Source organism: Tribolium castaneum, chromosome 1, assembly GCF_031307605.1.
Source record: "Tribolium castaneum strain GA2 chromosome 1, icTriCast1.1, whole genome shotgun sequence".
NCBI lineage: Eukaryota > Metazoa > Arthropoda > Insecta > Coleoptera > Tenebrionidae > Tribolium > Tribolium castaneum.
In genome coordinates, this window is record NC_087394.1 from 33,114,698 (window position 1) to 33,134,284 (window position 19,587).

The following is a 19,587-nucleotide window of genomic DNA, read 5'->3' on the forward strand; positions in this document are numbered from 1 at the left end:
AAACTTGAACCACTATTTCCAAAAGTAGCTGTTGTGCATCATAATTAGGTAATTAAAAAGTTAAATCAAAGGTAATTAAACATTTTTACAACAACAAAAAATTTTTTGTTAATTTTTGGCGGGAAATATCCAGCATTCGGGTGAGCGAAATTTCGGCCACAATTTCTCTTCGTTTTACCAACTTTTGGCCACATTTAACCGCAACAAGCGTAAATAACATAAAAGCCAGTAAAGCAAACAATGAATCAATTTAATTTATTAATTAAAGTGTGTTATTTTATACAAAATTACATAAAACGAAGTGTTGACATTTTCGATATAAAAACTATTCGATAGAGCGCCCGATTCTGCGCAGTGAATTTTCGGTTGCACATGACTGAAGCGCTTGAAAAAGGAACAGAAAGAAATGAAAAATAGTAATGGTGGTGGCAGTTAGTGGTTGTGTTGTTGGATTTTGATTTAATTTAAATTTCTGAAGCAAAATTGATCATCCAGTTTGAAATCCCAAGATGGGAAAACGCAAAAATCAAGCTTTGATTGACAGTGATTCGAGCAATGATTCAACTAGCGATTTGGACTCTGTAAGTGCAATTTTCCATCCGAAAAAATTCTAACCTCTATCACACAATTTCAATTTTCATCCTCAATTCACTATTTTTTTGTATAAATATTGATTGAACTGCCACAGTTGTTGTTTGGCTTAATTACGCGCTAGTTGGAGCTATTTTTGAATAGTTGTTGAGTTGTTTTTTGGCCATAGGAATTTTTGAATTTGGCGAAGAAAAAGAACAGGAAGAAGAAATCGCCAAGGTCTAACTCGGATTCGGAATACGAGGGCAAATCTGACAGTGATGAGGGTCGAAATAACAAGAAACCCAAACGAGATGAGTCCTCTGACTCCGAATTTGAAAAGAAAGAGGAGGCGAAAAATAACTCAGAGCCTGAGGAAGGTGAAGTCTCAGACTCTTCAATATCTGATGAAGAATATAACGACGGGTATGACGACCAACTTATGGGCGATGAAGAAGACAGAGCCCGCTTAGCCAGTTTAACTGAGAAAGAACGAGAAACGGAAATTTTCAAAAGAATCGAGCAACGAGAATTGATGAAAACGCGGTACGTTTTTGTGTAAGAATTGTTAAATTTTTGTTAAATCATGCTTTGTACAGATTTGAGATTGAGAAAAAGTTGAGACAGGCGAAGAAAGCGGAAAGGGCACGGGAGAAACCTCACAAGCACAAAGACAAAGAGAAGAGCAGGGACCACAGTAAACTCCAAACCGATTTCAGTTCAATAGACCACAAGGAACGTAGCAAAGAGCGGAAGAAAAACATTGAGGAAAATCGCGGCAAAGTTGACAAACGTGTCAACGCCATGGCCGAACTCAAAGCCAGAAGAGAAGACAAGCAAAAGCGGGAAGAAGCCGAAGAAAAACGCAAGGAAGAACAGAGGAAGAAGGAAGAGGAAGACGCTCTGCACACAAACAAGAGCAACGTAAAGTTAAAGGCGTCAGATATTTATTCAGATGACAGCGAAAGTGAAGGTAATTCAACTCAAAATTGCCACTTTCGTTTTACCGTTTTTTGACTCTTCTGTAACTTTTCGTTTAATAATGTTTTTTTGTTTTGTAAATTTAGGTTTTTTACAGGAGGTAAAAGTTCACCTCAGCCACCAAGACAATCTGTGGGGTCTGTCAGATCCCGCTCTTCGTCTAGTTCAAGTTCGAGTGATAATGAACAAGAAGAAGAGGAAAAACCCGCTTATGTACCTACGAAACTTGACATGAATAATATTCGGTTGTCGAGACATAAATTAGAAAGATTTGTACATATGCCGTTCTTTGATCGTATTGTTAAAGGATGTTACGTAAAAATCGGTATTGGGCAACATAATAATATGCCTGTTTATCGGGTGGCCGAAGTCACAAATGTTTATGAAACTGCCAAGATTTACAATTTGGGAAACACCAGAACAAACAAGGTACTTGTTAATTACCTTAACGGGTACAATAGCAAAATGATAATTCCGGAAATACTTTTTCTAATAGGTTTTGCGAATATTTTATTCATATAAACTTAAAGCAACAGTATCTTACAAATTTTAAATTTTCTTTAGAAGCTGATACACGTTTGAAAATTGATTTATTTGTTCTTATAAACACAGCTTGTGTCAGACGTATTTACGAAGTTAGTTAACTATCTTGGTAAATTTTCCAAGGTGGATTATATCTTTAAGCGCTTAAAGTTACTACGAATATTTTTGATCTATGATCGGGTCACAAAGTCTTTATTCTTTTTAATATTTTAATTTAACAATGCGGATATATGAGAGATTCATAAAACTAAAAGATAAACCTAAGGTAGTTGCATAAAAAATACTTCTTTACAATTAAGTTTTCAAAATAAAAAGTTGGAAGTTATGAAGTCACTTTTGCTTCTTTTTTTCAATTTTCTTTTATAAATAGTACGTATTCACAAATTTTAACTACACAGTGCCCGGAATTTGGTGAAAATTTGTTATAAACAGTCAATGAAATATTTTTACTCTTACTATCCTTGAATGTTTTCAAGCACGATTTTCATTCACAATCGGCAAATCATTATATTCATTATTTGTCTCTAAATTATTTTTTTTATTTTTTAAATCGCTGATTTCCTGTGTTTATGTTTCCTAACTCTTTCAATTGATAGTGAGTTTTTGAGCATTGAATTCAAGAAAAACCAATGTAGCAAAATTTATCTTATAAATATATTTATAAATTTACTACAAAAAAAATATACAAATACAAAACTGCTTCAAATACGAAAAACAAAAGACAGAATTAATTCTTCGGAAAAACTAAAAAAATATAATATCTAAGTTTTTTGTAAAATACTTCCATGTTAACATTTGAATGTTGCTGTTAGGGATTGCGTGTACGACACGGAAATCAGGAGCGAGTTTTCCGCCTAGAATTTGTATCCAATCAAGAATTCACCGAGACTGAGTATCACAAGTGGATAGAGGCCAGCACAGCTGCTAGTAATCCTTTACCCACAAAAGAACACATTGAACAGAAACAAGCCGACATAAAAGAAGCCTTAAATTACGAATTTAACGAACAGGATATTGAACGAATTGTAAATAAAACCCAACAATTTATTTTGGGTCCTTGTAACTTTCTGTTGTTAGATACGCGAAAAAGAGCGGTTCAAGCCAAACCCCCACAATTATGCAATGCGCAAAACCCAACTAATGAAAGAAAGAGACTCAGCCCTGGCTCGCGGGGCTGAAGATTTGGCGAGAGAATTAACCCAAAGGATCTCTGATTTGGAAGAAAGGGCGTCAGAGTTGGACAAAATGAGAACATCGACCATTTCAAGTATTTCATACATCAACGACCGGAACAGGAAACGCAACGTTGAAGAGGCCGAAAAGGCGATTATGGCCGAAGTTAAAGCAAACAAAGGCAAAAAGGTTTGATTCGATTAGATTTCGCAATATTTTTTATTTTACAATTTGTGACTATTAGATCGATGACCCGTTCACAAGACGCTCGACAAAACCAAGAATGAATTTCAAGGCAGCTCCTGAAGAGAAAGCCGAAGTAGTGGTTGAGAAAAAGCCAGAGAAGGTTGCAGTGGAAGTGGAAAACCCGAAAGTAGCAGCGCAGCCGGCTCAAGTTACTCAGGACGATCTCTTCTCAGCTCATGACTTTGATATTAAAATTGACTTAGATGTTCCTTTACCAGGTACTAGTTATTGCCATCATTTTGAAATTACGTTGGCAATACTATTATCACAACTACTGATGTTTTAGAAACAGTAGTTTTTCGAATTGTTCGATGGACAATCGAAACAATCGCTCAATAACAACCTTATGGACAGTCTTCCAAAAATATAAATTATTTTTCACTTGACGAATTCAAATAATCAAAATTTTTTTTCCATCGCTTTTAAAAATAAGGTAGAGAGTTTGTGTTTGATTAATTAAAGAAACAGATACTAGGCCAATAAAAATTCCTTCCATATTTTTCAGAAAGCTGCAAATACTTTAAAGATACACGTTCAAGAAAAATGTAAAAATAAATTTAAAAAAAGAAAAGAATTAAAGAATTAAATTACCTACAAATTAATGAGACTCTATCGTAAACTGTTTAGTCTTCAAAGACGATTATAGCCGTTCAAGTGATTGTTTCGTTTTTTGTGACCGGTCATTTAGTGCCGAAGAAACATTTTACAAGACATTTTAAACCTAAAGGTTGAAGATAGAAATATATTATCTCCGGACTTGTTTAAAGACAACTGAATTTTCTACAATTTTGTCCTTTAACACCCTTTCTCTGTCTTTAACTACGAAAATAGGGGGCGGTAAAACTATGAATCATAAACTTTGGCGTGGACGTTTTATTTTTAGTCGTGTTGTCGCAAGAAATCAACAATTCTTTAGAGATGAATCTGAATTTTTCATCTTTTATTTCTTAATTATTAATCTTAATTAATTAGTTAATTAGTTCATGTCTTGATTCAATTACCACAAAAACAAATCGTTCTGAACGAATGGTGTAAAAAACAAAGCAATAATATGTTATGAAGATATAATTTGGTATAAGGTATTCAACGATTACAAAGTTTTTTCTTATGTCAGTATTTTACACTCTACAATTTTCCTTATGTTAAAATATGTGCAAATACTTTTTAAACATTTTCGGTTTTTTTTTTCTATTTTAAAATTAGTTCAGAGAAGAAGAATAAATTTCAGAGGGAGTAAAAGTTTCATAGTAGGTATTTAAAGTTTTAAAAGACTAGTTGAGTTCCAGTTAATTTCATGAGCTTACTTTATATTTGCTTCCCAATTCCTTCAAACAAAAAACTGGTTAACAGAAATTAAAGAAATCTTTTACAAGTTTTTATTTAAATTATCATTAGCTTGAAATAACTTTTGTTCAATTAAAATTGGAAATAATTAGTTACTAATTTGGTGTTGCCAACTTAATTTCAAATTCGTAGTCATAGCATGGTATTTAATTGGATTTTTTCTAATATGTAATTTTCAGTGGCTAGCGTAAACGTTACACCCAAAACAGTAACAAAGGACCTTGCTCCGAGACGAAGCTTGAACTTGCAAGACTACAAGAAGAAGAGAGGACTTATATAGTATTTATTAATTTATTATATTTTTAACAAAATAAATTTTAGACCTTAAATGTTACACTTAAACATTTTTTATTGTTAATTAAGTTTCATTTTATTTGGAAACGCGTTATAATTTTACAGTGATTTTTAAGGAATGAATTAATTCTGTACTTTTGTAGCCTGTTGTTAGATCTGTTTGTGATTACGAATTGTTTCACAAATTTGAAATAATAGACAAACAAGGAATTTCATTTAATTGTTGATCCTTTCATTTTGCAAATCACCCAGAATGACTCAATGCTACCAAAAAAGGCAATATCAATAGAACCGTGCCGCAGCATTGACCATGTGAAAAGGTGTTCAAATGTAGTAAAATCCCCTGATAAGGTCCTTTTCGATAAGATCATTGATTTTGGGGGCGTGGCGCCACTATTCAAGCAGTGGCGGCCATATTGGATACCTCCTTTGCCCATTTATGGGCATTTGAGAAAACCGGCTTTTACATTGGTCGAAAAGCATGACTCATTTCTTCCCCCGAACGTTATCAAAAATTTGAATGAGATTGTCACCGGTCTTATAAACCCGTCAGAGGCGGAAAAAATTGCCGAAAAACGCCCAGTTGTCCGAAATAAATTGTTTAAACATTCGGAACCGACTTAACCCTCGCGTTTGAAAAAGCCCGCAAAGCGTACGCGGCGAAAAGTAGCGCGGCCGCCGAGCGCGAATTTCTGGAGAATTGTGCGGTTTTCGGTGGCGGTTTCTCAGAAAGTGGGTAATTGGCGTCCGTGGCTGGGAATTAATCGGCTGGTGGGCATTTATTCGGTTATATTTAGCAAAATCGGCGGCGGTGTAGCAACCGCCTTCTTGTGCGCGTGCGCGCTGCTTACATTGCCGGTAGATCAACGTCCGCTCCAGACCTCCAAAGAGAACAAACAGCACAGTCGTTTTTATATCGTACGTCTGGCAGTTGAATATTGTGTTAATTACCGTACCTCTTAACTAATTCAAAATGGTAAGTGGACCCAAAATCGCTATTTTCGCCCCCGGGCGCTCTCGCCATTTCCCCCGTTCGAAATTTTTGACACACCGCTAATTTTGCGCTGGCGGCCATGTTAAAGGTTTCGCATTCATTGCCAAATATAAGAATTTTTCGCACATGTGGGGGGCTGCGGCCGCCGCCGCGGCCAAATTTGGGCACGGGGCCCCCCTTGGCCGGGTTTCGCCCCGGAAAGGGGCCTTCCGGCCAGCCTCGCCCATCGCGAATTTGTCATGTTCAACGTGTCTGCAAAGACTTCGCGTTTTTGTCCAACAGCTATGATTCATCCTTTCACAAGAACGCGCCAAGGTTGCACCGCTAAACATTGACAATGCACCCGCTTTGCACACAAGGGGGCGAGAGGACAGGGATTTATATGGATACGTGACACCCGATATCCTTTCCCTCGTCATTAACGCATTCACGGACGAAAACGCGAACGAACGCAAGAAATCGGCCACAAAACGCCCAAATGTGTGCATCTGATCACTATTTATAGACCTGTGCAATATTTTAGCTTTGCCTAATTTGGACGAGCATTGAACGAAATAGTCGTGTGTGGCATACAAGTCAGTTACATCCTTTCTTTAACAAAGTGGAAAACGATTGCCATAACAAATCACTCGAATTTATTTGTTTATTGATAATGATAACATTTCATACCAGTTAATTAATCACCAAACCATACTCAGAATAACCCATCCAAAGTTTGCTAATGAACTTATGAATTATGTTAATTAAAACCACATTAAATTAATCAAAAACAGGAACGTGTTGCATTTACCCTAATTACTTGTTACTGGTAAAAGTTTGGGCAAATTTGCCAGCAGGAAAACTTTGGTTTTATTAGTCAGTTTCATGTCTTGAAGGGGAATGACGTAAGACTAGCAAAAATGCAAATAATGAAATAATAAATTGAAATTATATGTTGACTAAGTATTTTTTAATAAGCTGAGTTCTGATTTAGAGTGTTGATCTGTGATGACGTTATCTGTGAGATTGTGAAAACTAAAGAATTTCGCAGTTCAGACTGGGAAATTATGATTCATTTACATTTTTTTTTTGTAGTAGGTATGTATTACCAAAAGTAACAGACTTTTGAGTGTTCCACGAAGCGTAAAAACTAATTTTTTTTGGCTTATAATTTTCGACCATTTAAGGTAAACTATCGACAAAGTATTTCATATTCTATGTTTGTGTACCTTCGATTTGTGATGAAGCTTATGCTGTGTCATAGCAACTGATAAAATATTTGAGTGATAAGACGATAAAACTGCACCTTTATTTTCTGGAAGTGGTTATAATTTTAAGAATCACAATGAACCGTTGGAATTTTCATTCCAAAAAACTTAATTCTTCAAAATCTGGACACTAATAGATAGCAGTTTTGTTTACAATAAAAAATAAATAAATAGGTTCATAGCAATATAAAGTACAAAATTTTAACCAGGAAACTTTTTGTCATATTAATGTTTGTAGTTATTGTTTGATAAATGCATGTACATGGTGATTCAGATAAGATATCATTTACGTCTTTATCCAATTCTAATGAAATAACTTTCAGAAATTTTGGACACCATCTTTGCTAAAAATAATTTTCTGCACCCCTGTTTATCGTTACAATTTATAATTCAAAAAAAAAACTGAGTGCCTACTTTTAATATTCATTCTTTCATACATTTTGTATTGGAGTTTACATCAAGAAGACTTGGCGTAAATGAAATTTGTTTTGTGGGTTGTATCGCCAGATGAAAATTAATTGGGCGTATGAGTATTACTACTGTATTTCTCTTTTCCATTTATTTTTCACCAAAAATTTTATGAAAAAAGAAAATTTTTCAAGTGATTTTCGTTTTTGTAACTGGTATAAAATCTAAAAATTAAAAAGATTTAGTTCTTTTTGTTAATATCGGAACAGATCAGGATATGGACGCAGAACAGAACATGACATTAAAAACTTAAATCTGTTTAGGGTAGATTGGAACCTTAACATTGAAGGTTTTTTTTAAGGTTGGAAGCACAAAAAACCAACACAATTTTTGCATTCTTAACGAATCATTAAATCTAACGGTATTATTATTGAAAAACACAAAGTCTCACCTGACATCTGTGATTCACGTTAGTAAAAAAACACTTCCTGTTTATGATATGGAAAACAGCATTTGCATTATTTCTAAAATTGAAACGCATTTAATTATTTCCAAATTATCAACAGTTGTAGTTTGATGCCTAATGACTGTATTTTTATATTTTAAATTTCCTGTTTCTATTTTTCATACATAAGGCATTTGAGTGTTAATTATTTCCTAAAAATTGGTACATAATTAACGATTTGGAGAACATTTCCCGGTTCACTGAGTATGAAACTAACTGTTCATTCCCGTTCAAATAGAAAGAAATCTTTTCGTTCTTCCCTTTATTCCCGGAAAAATCTTCTTGTCAGTCTTGTCTTTTCTTAAATTATGAATGTTCAAAATTTGTTAAACCTTAGAAATCAAATTTGTCTTGCAAATATACAACAGTGTCATTAATGTCATTTGATGCTTCAATTTCGTCATGAATTTGCCTCGATGGAGGCACGTAATTGTAGCCGGTTTATTATTTGCCTACATTGTGTTCTTGTTACAGGCGTCAGGGGTAACAGTTTCTGATGCGTGCAAGACAACGTACGAAGAAATAAAGAAAGACAAGAAACACCGCTATGTAATTTTTTTTATTAAGGATGAGAAACAGATTGATGTGGAGGTCATAGGTGCGCGTGATGAGGAATACGACCAGTTCCTTCAAAACTTACAAGCGGGAGGTGCCGGAGAGTGCCGTTACGGCCTTTACGATTTTGAATATATGCATCAATGTCAAGGCACTTCAGAATCTTCCAAGAAACAGAAGCTGTTCTTAATGTCCTGGTGCCCGGATACCGCCAAAGTTAAGAAGAAGATGTTGTATTCCAGGTTTGTCGAATTGTTTCGAGTGCGTTTCTTTTTTAATTGGGGTGTTTTAGCTCATTCGATGCTCTCAAAAAATCGCTGGTAGGTGTACAGAAGTACATTCAAGCGACGGACTTGTCTGAAGCTAGCCAGGAGGCTGTGGAGGAGAAGCTCAGAGCCACTGACCGTCAGTAACCTGTTGCTATTCTCCCTAAGTTACGACTGTCTGTCTACTCAACGCACCGACCTACCAAGGTGTATTATTTATATAAGTATTTGAATATTTAATAAAGCTTCATTTTTAAATTGTATCCAAAGTGTTTTATTACTATTGTAATGTAGTGTAAACTGTAAAAACATTGTGTAATTTAATGGTAAATCAATTAAAAACAATTTTCATCAAGAACAGCTTTGTGTCAATTGTCACACAAGTTAATAGTCATAAAATTGTACACCTTGCGAAGGTAAGTTAAGTTCAAAACGTGTAAATCAAATGCCAATTTTAAATAAACATGATTTTTCCATTGTATGTCTTTATTTAATGTGCTACCAACGAAATGAATTATTCACTCAAGGCACAGTTCTGTACAAAAAATATAACGAGAACCACCACAAACTGGGCAACGACTCTTTGGAAACTATCACGGACGTGGCAGTTTTTATTTACAGAAAATAATTACAACAAATAAAAACATACAAAACACTCATCAGGTATATTGCATTTGTAACAATTTTACTGATGTAATAGATGAACGATCTAAAAATGAGACTAGTGAAGGCTTTAACCTACTCCACATCTTCTTCCTGCATGGTAGGAGTAGCTTTAACAATTCGAGGCGCCACCGCTGGCAGTCTTTGGATAAGAAGGTGGAACGCTTGGGGCTGCAGGGTCTGCTGCAGGAGGTTAAGCAGGTCGTTGGGCTGCCCGCACACAGCCACGGCGTTCCCGATGTGGTCAACCCCATTCTCGAGGTCGCCCACGGCCAGCAACTCCTCGCCCAACTGGATCTCCTGCAGGAAAAAGCGCTGCACGGCCTCGTGGTCCTTCATGTCGGGGAACACGGTGGTGCGTTTGTTCGAGGAGGCTGCCATCTTTTTGGCGCGTCGTCCTGAATGGGTTCAAACGTGCACTTTACATAACCGCACTTTCGGCGTGTGTACTTACGCTCATGTAACTTCTTTTTGAAGTCAGGGTCGCTGTGTCTCTGGTGGTCGAAGTATATGCAATACCCTAGAAATAAAGTGCCGCAAATGCCCGCCGCTATCCCGAGGGCCACTCGCGATGTTATCATTTCCATTCCTTCCAACAACTTTAGATTTTTCACACAAAATGTTAACACCCCATAACGTTACACCATGAAGAAATGAAAAAATGACAGAACTCGGATTTTGACAATTACGATGATCGGGAAGCGCTCGGCCGGGACCGGGCCCCGAACGCATGCCATTGGCCCGAGGCACGATTCAAATTTAAATTCGACCCGCGCCAAATACAAAAAACTAAAATGATGGCCAACATTTGGCCAATTTCTCCAATTCTATTAATTTTTTATGCTCGTGTAACAAATAATACAGCCATTTATTGTGCCGTTTTTTGCTGATTAATGACGATTTGTTGCGGATCAAGTGCTAACCTTGGATTTTGAACCACGGAACAATTCACATGTTTTCGTAATTTTTCCCGATTTCCCGCAGGTCGATCTCATTCTGGCGATGCTGCGCACGAGGGTGTTTTGTGATCAGCTGTTTGTGAAACAAATCAATTATTTTCCACATTTGGGAAAGATTTTGTGATTTCTGCGTACAAATTAAGAGTGCTGGTGTCACACAGTTTATGACATAACACCGAACCCGTGCGTGCAATAAATTAATCATTAATCACTGGTAAGAATTTATAAAAATAGTAATCCTATAATCCCTTCCCAATTGCTTAAACAAGACAGAAAACAATAAAATTAAACAAGTTCTTCCCCAATGTCTCCAGATCCAGAGGTTCCCAGGTTACAGAATTTGAAATCGGTGTTTAAGGCCCAGTTTAAAGTGTTTTTGTGGAATTTAATTGTGAATATGTAATTCAATTACCCTTTCAAGTACGCAGTAATGGCCTGCTAATCCGAACACTTTCATTATGTAAAAAAATTTCTATAACCCAAACATTTAAAAAACATAGTTGAAGAACTCAGTCCAAGAAGGGGATAAGTAACAAAGTGAATTCTCTTCTTTTTTCCTTCAAAAAATACGTTTCTAACTTAAACAATTTCAACTGTTCCACACAAGAGCTACGAAGTCAAACTGGAAAAAAGATCAAACGCAAAAACTTCCAGAGTTCCAATTTTTTACAATTTCTTTACAAACTTTAATAGAAGTTGGTTGCAATTGTTCCAACAATGTATTTTTCAGAATTTTCCGCAAGATAAAGTCATCTGACGATTGTAGACTCTGGCCTCATTAAACTTTTAACAAATTTGATTTTCGCACGTCCTTAATTTGCAATGCGCTAAATAACTAGTACTGCATTAAGTTTGAACTTTTCTCTTTAAAATGGTCAAAACCTTATTTCTCTAACATCCTTATTGGTGGAGTAAATTTTAAAAAAATTAAATTATGTATTAAAAACTAAACAGAATTGGCCAGAAAATTTAAGTTTGACATTATCAGTCATTAAAACTTCGTCCAGAAATGTAATAAAATATAGGGTGTGTCATTTAAAAAATAAAATTTTGTTCATATCTGAAACACTTTTACTATTTCTCAAAAACTAACAGTCGCACAGAATTCAGCATTTGCGATTAAATACTTTGTACTTTTCGCTGTACCTGTGATTTTTTTCAGAATTTTTCTAAAATTCCTTATAATTCAAATTAATTAAATCATGTTATAACCCATGTTTCATTTTTTATTTTTGTGATACAGGGCTTTTTTTTAAAGGACTCTAGGGCTCAGAGAGGCACAAAAAAATATAATATTTTATGCCAGATTCCAATATAATAGTAATTTTCTGATCTTTATACTAGTACTAGTATATTTATACGGAAAATTTTAATAAAATAAACTGTCACACAAAACTTACTGGTATATCCAGATTTGATAATCATTTTCTTCCAGATTAGCAGTTAATAAAATTCAACATTGACATTTGTGATATAAAATTAGGGTCATCTACCTACGTAAGAATAGCAACAAGCGATTTAAACAGGAATAATAAAACAGGTGTTAACCGTCCTTTTAAAAGGACTGTAGGATTAAATGGGTTAAGTAACGATTAGTGATAAAAATTCATAAAAATAACCTCGCTAAACCCAAAAATAGCACGATTTTTTTTCTGGAAAACATTATTTAAGCATTGTTGTTTTAGAATCACACTAGAAATCATAAAATTTCAATTAATTGGCAGGCAGGAAGTTTTTTCCTAATATTTTAACACTTGAAGGTATGTCCTTGCAGTGAGGTCTTCACTTAAATCTTATAATTTTTCGTCCTGTTTTGAGCATTATTATTAACACTTTGCGCCTGATTTTCTTAGTTTATTCAGTAGGCAATCAACACGATAATAAAAAATAACCGAAAAACAATGTGATATGTTAATGTTTGGTACTTCTTTATAAACCTTTTGCTGCCAATAATCCGAAATAACACATAACTTGCTGTATTTGCAATAAATTACTTCGTTTATCACAACTTTGTTGCAGTCGATATTGGGAGGACAAGGACAATGGCCCACTCCTCGCAAGGAATCTACTCGCCTTTGCCCCAATCGATAAGCGACTCCGACTCGGAGGAGCTCCACATGGACGCTGTGTGTCCAAACTACGCAAGCAAAACCGTACAAAACGGCAATAGCTTCGACCACAAGCGCAAATTCGCCAACAATTCGGCAAACTTCATCCAACTCGGTGATGACTTGCTCCACATTAAACGCGGAACTCCCAGAATGTCCACGCTGCGCAAAGCGGCGTTCATCCTATCCATAATTCTCTGCTTGTTGCCCATCATCGTATTTCTCTTCTTCATCCCCTGTTCCGTCTCCCACACCTGTCCCATCAGAACCACCAACTGGGAGAACAAGCAAGAGGATGTGGAGCTAAAAGGCGCGATCAACCTTGTGCAAGGCATAAACCAGAACCACCTGAATCTTGCGATTTTGTTCCAAGGCGACATTCGCTCCCCGAAGATACTTAAAAACGGGGCGATTTCCTTCCTGGGGAACAGCGGAAGCGTGGCTTGGTATTTTTGACAGGAGGTTGTTCCAATCAAGCTGGACTGCTCTTTGATCGATGTTGACGATAACGGAATCAATGACTGCCTGCTTCTTGACGAGAGAGGTCTGAAAGCCATTGAGACGATTTCGGGGCAAGGGATTTGGCACGCGCACAGTCACGAAGAACGGACAACAATCAACCACTTGGATTTTCCGGTCAAATTGCCCGATTACAACTACGATAACGTGAACGAACTCATCGCGATTTACAAACGGACGAGTCTCATGATTTTTTGCGGCCGCTCGGGCAAAGCCCTCAACAACATCCCGATTGATAATTGCAATGAAATTAATAATTTACACAGTAGGGACAATGTCCTAGTTTTTGGCTGCGTGCGCTCGGACTTCACCGGTAATATGAAAATAACTCTCAATGATGTGCAAAAACGATACGGTAACACATCCTATGTGATTTTGCCAATCAAAGACGATTTTACGGACGACGACCGCAACAGTTTCATAGTCGGAAATCGCAAATTACTGGTCAATAACGTCGGCATTTGCCCGAATTGTCGCGCAAGCATCGAACTAATCGACCTAAACACGCGCAAAAAGCAGACGTGGTATTACAACAACGCGTCGGTTTTGAGCCCCAAGCTGTTCCATTTTCGGGCGACCAAGTCCAATTTGCAGTTGTTTAAGGGACATATAACTGGGTTTATTTTGAAAATCTGGCAGTGGGTGGAGACGAATATTCCCGACCGGAAGTTGATGCGGTCGGAGTCGAAACGACACGCTTATTACAATTCGAAAAATGCCTCTTTTGTCACGAACACGGTAACCGAAAGGGTGGTCTTGATTACGTTCAATGAGAGTAACGTTCATGTGATTAATGCCAGTTTGGTCGAGGTGACCCAGTTGTGTGTGCCGTTTTACGACGATTATATTTGTCAGCCTGACTTGCACGGTCAGGAGAATTCGGTTCTGGTTGGGGATTTGGACCAAGACGGGAGTCAGGAATTGATTAGCTATTCGAGTAGTTTTGTTAAGAGAGAGGATGTACAGGACTGGATGCTTATTTCGAATATCACGGTGATTCGGCTAGAGGCCGAGTTGCCCAAATTGTACGAAGAGAAATAATGCTCTTACTATTTTGCTAACCTTTTAAACCAGCTGATTAATCTCAACACCAAACGTTTCCTTCTTGTATTTAACACTGGAGGTGTATAGCAGCGTACTTGTCACGTTTTACTGTTATCATTGTGAGACCATTTACTTGTACTTGTCTTTGAGAAACTTTTATTAATGTAACTAATTTATGTGCCTGTTGACACCGTTTATCATTATAAATGAATTTCTCCGTTAAAAAAATATTTTTGTTAGTGTGTGTACATAAAGCAACAAAATCATATCGACTTTTTATTTCTACCTAAGCCAATTCCTCTTTTTTACTAATAATTTTTTAATAAAACAACCGGACGCCGAGATTTTCAAAATAATTTGTATTTCTTATTCCTGTTCGTATTTCAAATTTTTGCCTTTAATAGTTGACATTATTATACATTTTTTCGTTGACTGGTAGCTCTTTTATTCTGTGACAAAATTTCAAATTTACGAATAAAGGCTTTGTACTAATTGACTGTCATCACAATGATAAATGTTTGGTTTAACCCGTCTTATCAGATTAGCGCATCTGTCGCTGTAATTTTGCATATTCCAAAAATGGCCTGTTATTAATTATCTTATAATAAAATATTATTGCTCTATCTTTCCCACGCACCATATGACACTACCATATGGTGAGATATGTCAATATTATGGGACCCCGCACTTGTCCATTAAGTGGAAAATCAAAAAACAAACAAAAGGCAGATAAGGGCTGAATGGCTAAGTATATAAAGAATTTTCGATTTATTTACGACTATTTGGTGCAATGGAACCGGTCGTAAAAAACGGTGAAAGAAAAGACGTGAAAATTAGAGTGCACAATAAAGTGAAGCTGAGACGGTGTAAAGCAAACGCGAGGGAGAGAAACCGCATGCACGGACTAAACGCCGCTTTAGACAGACTCCGAAAGTAGGTTTTATCAAATGACAAACAATCAATTACAATTTTTTAATTAAGATGTATTATTTTTCAGCCGCATTCCCATTCAACAAACACACTCAGATTTGAGTTCGGCGCCACAAAAACTCTCAAAAATTGAAACTCTACGTCTGGCAAGGAACTACATTGTAGCAATGTCTCAAACGTTGCAAGAAGGCCGCCCTATGGAATTGACCAGGTTTATTAAAATTTTGAGTCGGGATTTAAGCCAAACTACCGCCAATTTACTAACCGGGAGTTTGATGGGAAACGGCGGAAAACATTTAAATTATCGGAGGGTGTTTATGCCTGAAAATAACACCACTTGTGGCTACCAAGACAGGTACAACAATAATTGTAATTATGGGAGTAATTACACACAGCCTTACATTGCCGGCAATTACTACAATTCCTATTGGCCGGGCTACAGGTTTGAATGCGAGACAAACAGCGAGGGAAGGAGTAATTTTAGGTACTGGGAGAATAATCGTGGACATAATGACCACAGTGTGTACAATATTTACCAGTGATTTGTTAAAATCAACGGGACCTAGTCAAAAAGGCTGTTTTGTAACTAGTCAAAGTTTGTATTTTTGTACAATAGAAGTTACTCGAGTTTTAACCATCGTTAAAATTTATTACCTTACCAATATTTTCAATTACAAAAATCTCAATCCTCATCTGCATTGCCATCGTAATTTTCATCAGCTGGGTCTTCACCCTCTTCTTCAATTTGCTCGTCCTCTTCCTCGTCGTCCACGTCTTCAGCCTCGGTTTGTTTCTCACCTTGATCCAACTCCTGCCCTTTCTTTGTGTTAGACAATGAGGCGGATTGGTCGAACTCTTCAGGTGTATTAACTGAAAGTTTCAAAATTTTCGAATAGAGTTCCTTAACTGAGTCTTCTTTCTCGTCTTCGCTGTCAGTTAGCACGATATAATCAACGGTGTTTTCTTCAATGTCGCTGAAATGGATGTTTTCTTGGAGGCAATCGCTGCTACATTCTGAAGTGATGATGTCTTCAAGTTTGGTTGTTTCGCTTGCATCATCTGTGCTTTTTTTGTACTTTCGATCGAAACAGCGGCGTTTCATGGGGATATCACAGTAGGGGCAAAAAATGGGGTAGTACTCCTTGTCGATTTCCTTGCTTACCACACATTTACAAAACGGACACTTGTAGCCAGGGGTGAGGTTTAGGGGCATTAGGGAGATGGCACATCTGCTATCAGCGTGAAAAGGTACACAAGACGAACCTATGATCTGTGTGATAATTAAGGTTTTTTTCGTATTAACTATCCCACACATTGTAATTAAAAAAAAAGGATATTTTCTCCACACCATAGACACTGAGGCATTGGTGGGTATTGCAGTTCGTTGGCTATCTTAACAACGTTGAAGATTTCATCAATGAATGTTTCGCCCAAATTTGCCTTAGTTAGTACGTCTTTGACCACCATTTCTTTCAAAAAGAAATTAAGCAAGTCCAAGCTTTGCATTTGAAACAGTGAGAGTTTTTTTTCGGAGAAATAAATATTCAACAATTTTGTCATTCGTTGCACTGCTAATTTAATATCGACAGCGTAATTCAACAAAACGTACGCTTTGATATGATATTCTTCAACTCGTGAAATCATTGGATATATTTTTTCCGATAATTTGGCAATCCAGCGCAGTATTTTTAACTTTAATAACGGTAAAGTGTCGTAATTTAAATTACGATCGATGCCTTTCCAAGGAAAGACTTTTTCTTGCAAACAATTTACTCTAAAATATTCATTTTTTTGTTGCGAAAATAAAAAGCAAAACTCACCTTAACGTTTCAAAACAGTCCCAATAATCCCTAATACTGGGCGCGCGAATATTCATTAAAGTCTGGAAGGGGTCTTTGGATTTGTTACCGAATACAAAAAAGTTGACGAAGTTTTTTCCCCGACTTATGTCTTTTATTTGGCAAGGATATGCAAGTATACCGAGGAAAACTTTATTCGGTGAGAATAGGAATCCATGAGTTCGGTATTTATTGGTGTCGATGTTTAGCTGAATTATTTTTTCCGTAACACAAACTTCGTTATCAACCACTGATAATTCTATTTGTTTTAATTGGCCGCATAAACTAAGAACCAGCAAGACGTTCTTTTCATAATGTAGGACCCCTATAATGTTACTAGTAAAAACAAAAAGAAAAAATATTACCTTGATTATCCGGTGCATTATGATTATGAATGAATAAATCAATATTTGTGCTATCTATTATTATGAATTATTTTATTTGATGAAGAGCCAAAATTTCCACCAAACCATCATCTTAAATTCCATCAAAATTTATTACCAATTTTTTTTCAAAAATACAACTAATCAACAACATTGTTTTTGAAGAAAAAATCGTTTAATTCTGTCGTGGCAATAATGCACGTGAATTAAAAATTTTCAAAAAATTATAATATTATTTGCTTAAATAATACTGACGCGGATAATCGAGGTTTTACTGAAAAAGACGTAAAATAAATCCTGGCACAATTGAATACTCTGGTGCAAGAAAGAAATAATTGGTAATAAATTGAGCACCATTCCCTCTACAGCGTTTTAACTGTTTCCTTTATTTTAAAATTAGATTCTTCTTTCTTTGTTTAGAATTTTTAAAGTTAGAAACGTATTTTTGAAGGAGAAAAAGTAGGGAATTTAGGTCTAAAATTATTTCATTACAAAACTATTTGTTCACTTACCGGTGATGTACAAGTTGCCAACTTGTATCAGCTTCCCTCCAAAAACCTCCCCGTAACAATTAATCGCATAAATTTGAAAAAAATTCTGCTTTACTGCAATCATGTACGTTATATTCTGGTAGTTGACGATACTTAATTTGTCCACTTTTAAGTCACTTTCAGAATTAAAAACCACCTCATCGCTAAACTTGATTTTATCTGTGGACAGTTTTGAAACAGAAAGTGCGCCTATGTGACCATTAACATCACCAAGTGATAAACCGCCAGCTGGAATGAATTGTCTCAATTTAATTCTTAATTATTTATTTAATTACCATCCGATTTCCGGCAAAACCAATGCAATGCTGTAATTTTACCCAATTTTGTGTTGTATCTTTCTAAAAATTGCAACCTCGATTCGTAGATTTCACTAGCTTTGCGTTCTACGAATCGCCAAGCTGTGATAGCACCATCTCTATGACCGACAAATAAAATACAACACGCTTTTCTGTCCTTAAGTATCACATGGCTCCATGTAAAAGCTGCAAGTTAGAAAATGACAAAAACAAGTTCGTAATTTTCGGAGCAAATTTAATTTTTTATTTAGTTAGTTGTAGTTTATTTTTTAACGAAGTCTCATTAAACAGTTATTAAAAAAATTGCTTATCTTACCCGTGGGTGCGACCAGGTCGACCCTCCTCTTCAGTTCATCCAAAATATTATCTGCATTAGGCGTTTCAACTTTCTTCCAACTCCGCCTGTAATAGTCTGTAACATCTTTGGAAAAATTCGCGACCCGAATAAAACTGCTGATTTCGTTCTCATCGATGACTTCAACGTATACTTCAATATTGTTGAGGTTTGTTAGAATAGCCAGAGCACCTTCGGTCTTCTCCACAACCCCCCTTGGAGACCACATTGCCTGAACGGGTCTTGGGGGCGTAGGTGTGGTATTGACACCATCTCCTGATAAACCCACATCCAAAATCGCTTCATATAAGTTATGTCGAGTCAAATCATTCAAAAAAGAAGACAAATCTATGTCCAAATTTTCACAAATGTTGGCATCTGATAACGTAATCAGATCCTTCTTGAAGGAAAACTTTGGGAATACGTTTTCAACCGAACCCTTCAGGGTCAAGATACACACTCCATTCTCCAACAAGAGGAAGATTTTTCCATCTTCCGAATAATCACAGGCAAAGTTTGCATAAACATGGTTGTTTAGCTGGATGTGGTCGAGTAGTTTTAATTGCATACTCATGGTTGCGTAAAGGGAATTAATAACTCATTATGCTTAAGAACGTTATCAGTGAGCGTTTTGCAAGAGTTAAGAATATTTGGTTTTGGTTTTTACTGATTTTACACAGTGGCACACATAACACTACAAGTGAGGTTAAAATAAACACTTGTTGTTTCGAACGCGAATTCCTATTCGGTCAAGTGTGCCGACTACTGAGTGGTCTTTCGATCGAAAAATTTGCAATTCAAAATTTGCGCCAGCAAGGGCATCTACCCCCCGCATG

At 36.3% G+C, this 19,587-nt stretch overlaps 6 protein-coding genes across 8 annotated transcripts; 4 read left to right on the top strand and 2 right to left on the bottom strand.

Moving 5' to 3' along the window:
* Positions 1 to 389: 389 nt before the first annotated feature.
* On the top strand, positions 390 to 5,371 carry Rtf1. The gene is made up of 8 exons (XM_963004.5): positions 390 to 581; positions 761 to 1,116; positions 1,170 to 1,543; positions 1,649 to 1,980; positions 2,907 to 3,119; positions 3,172 to 3,456; positions 3,512 to 3,731; positions 5,037 to 5,371. The coding sequence occupies exons 1-8, from the start codon at positions 510 to 512 to the stop codon at positions 5,135 to 5,137; spliced, it is 1,953 nt and encodes a 650-aa protein (XP_968097.2). The 5' UTR covers positions 390 to 509; the 3' UTR covers positions 5,138 to 5,371.
* A 362-nt stretch (positions 5,372 to 5,733) lies between these two features.
* Positions 5,734 to 9,389, top strand: tsr (twinstar). 2 transcript variants are annotated; one of them, XM_963085.4, is made up of 3 exons: positions 5,734 to 6,127; positions 8,780 to 9,102; positions 9,153 to 9,389. In XM_963085.4, exons 1-3 carry the CDS (start codon positions 6,125 to 6,127, stop codon positions 9,271 to 9,273), a joined length of 447 nt encoding a protein of 148 aa, XP_968178.1. In that variant the 5' UTR covers positions 5,734 to 6,124; the 3' UTR covers positions 9,274 to 9,389. The 2 variants fall into 2 exon arrangements, with proteins under 2 accessions (XP_968178.1, XP_064215930.1); XM_064359860.1 differs by lacking the exon at positions 5,734 to 6,127 and adding an exon at positions 8,707 to 8,727.
* Positions 9,390 to 9,724: 335 nt separating this feature from the next.
* LOC656641 (mitochondrial import receptor subunit TOM20 homolog) lies at positions 9,725 to 10,507 on the bottom strand. The gene is made up of 2 exons (XM_963155.4): positions 10,244 to 10,507; positions 9,725 to 10,187 (listed from the first exon to the last, which is right to left on the bottom strand). Exons 1-2 carry the CDS (start codon positions 10,374 to 10,376, stop codon positions 9,865 to 9,867), a joined length of 456 nt encoding a protein of 151 aa, XP_968248.1. The 5' UTR covers positions 10,377 to 10,507; the 3' UTR covers positions 9,725 to 9,864.
* Positions 10,508 to 12,790: 2,283 nt separating this feature from the next.
* On the top strand, positions 12,791 to 14,685 carry LOC100141695 (uncharacterized protein). Its single transcript, XM_008201855.3, is given in 1 exon segment — positions 12,791 to 14,685. A coding segment is annotated over 1 exon segment (1,626 nt). The 3' UTR covers positions 14,417 to 14,685.
* A 524-nt stretch (positions 14,686 to 15,209) lies between these two features.
* Positions 15,210 to 15,891, top strand: LOC103314832 (neurogenic differentiation factor 1). Its single transcript, XM_008201857.2, has 2 exons — positions 15,210 to 15,352; positions 15,417 to 15,891. Exons 1-2 carry the CDS (start codon positions 15,210 to 15,212, stop codon positions 15,889 to 15,891), a joined length of 618 nt encoding a protein of 205 aa, XP_008200079.1.
* Positions 15,892 to 15,977: 86 nt separating this feature from the next.
* Positions 15,978 to 19,521, bottom strand: LOC103314831 (uncharacterized). 2 transcript variants are annotated; one of them, XM_064359858.1, is made up of 5 exons: positions 18,734 to 19,519; positions 18,397 to 18,603; positions 18,083 to 18,349; positions 17,170 to 17,512; positions 15,978 to 17,123 (listed from the first exon to the last, which is right to left on the bottom strand). In XM_064359858.1, the coding sequence occupies exons 1-5, from the start codon at positions 19,323 to 19,325 to the stop codon at positions 16,670 to 16,672; spliced, it is 1,863 nt and encodes a 620-aa protein (XP_064215928.1). In that variant the 5' UTR covers positions 19,326 to 19,519; the 3' UTR covers positions 15,978 to 16,669. The 2 variants fall into 2 exon arrangements, with proteins under 2 accessions (XP_064215928.1, XP_064215929.1); XM_064359859.1 differs by lacking the exon at positions 15,978 to 17,123 and having other exon boundaries at positions 17,465 to 17,523; positions 18,734 to 19,521.
* Positions 19,522 to 19,587: the final 66 nt, after the last annotated feature.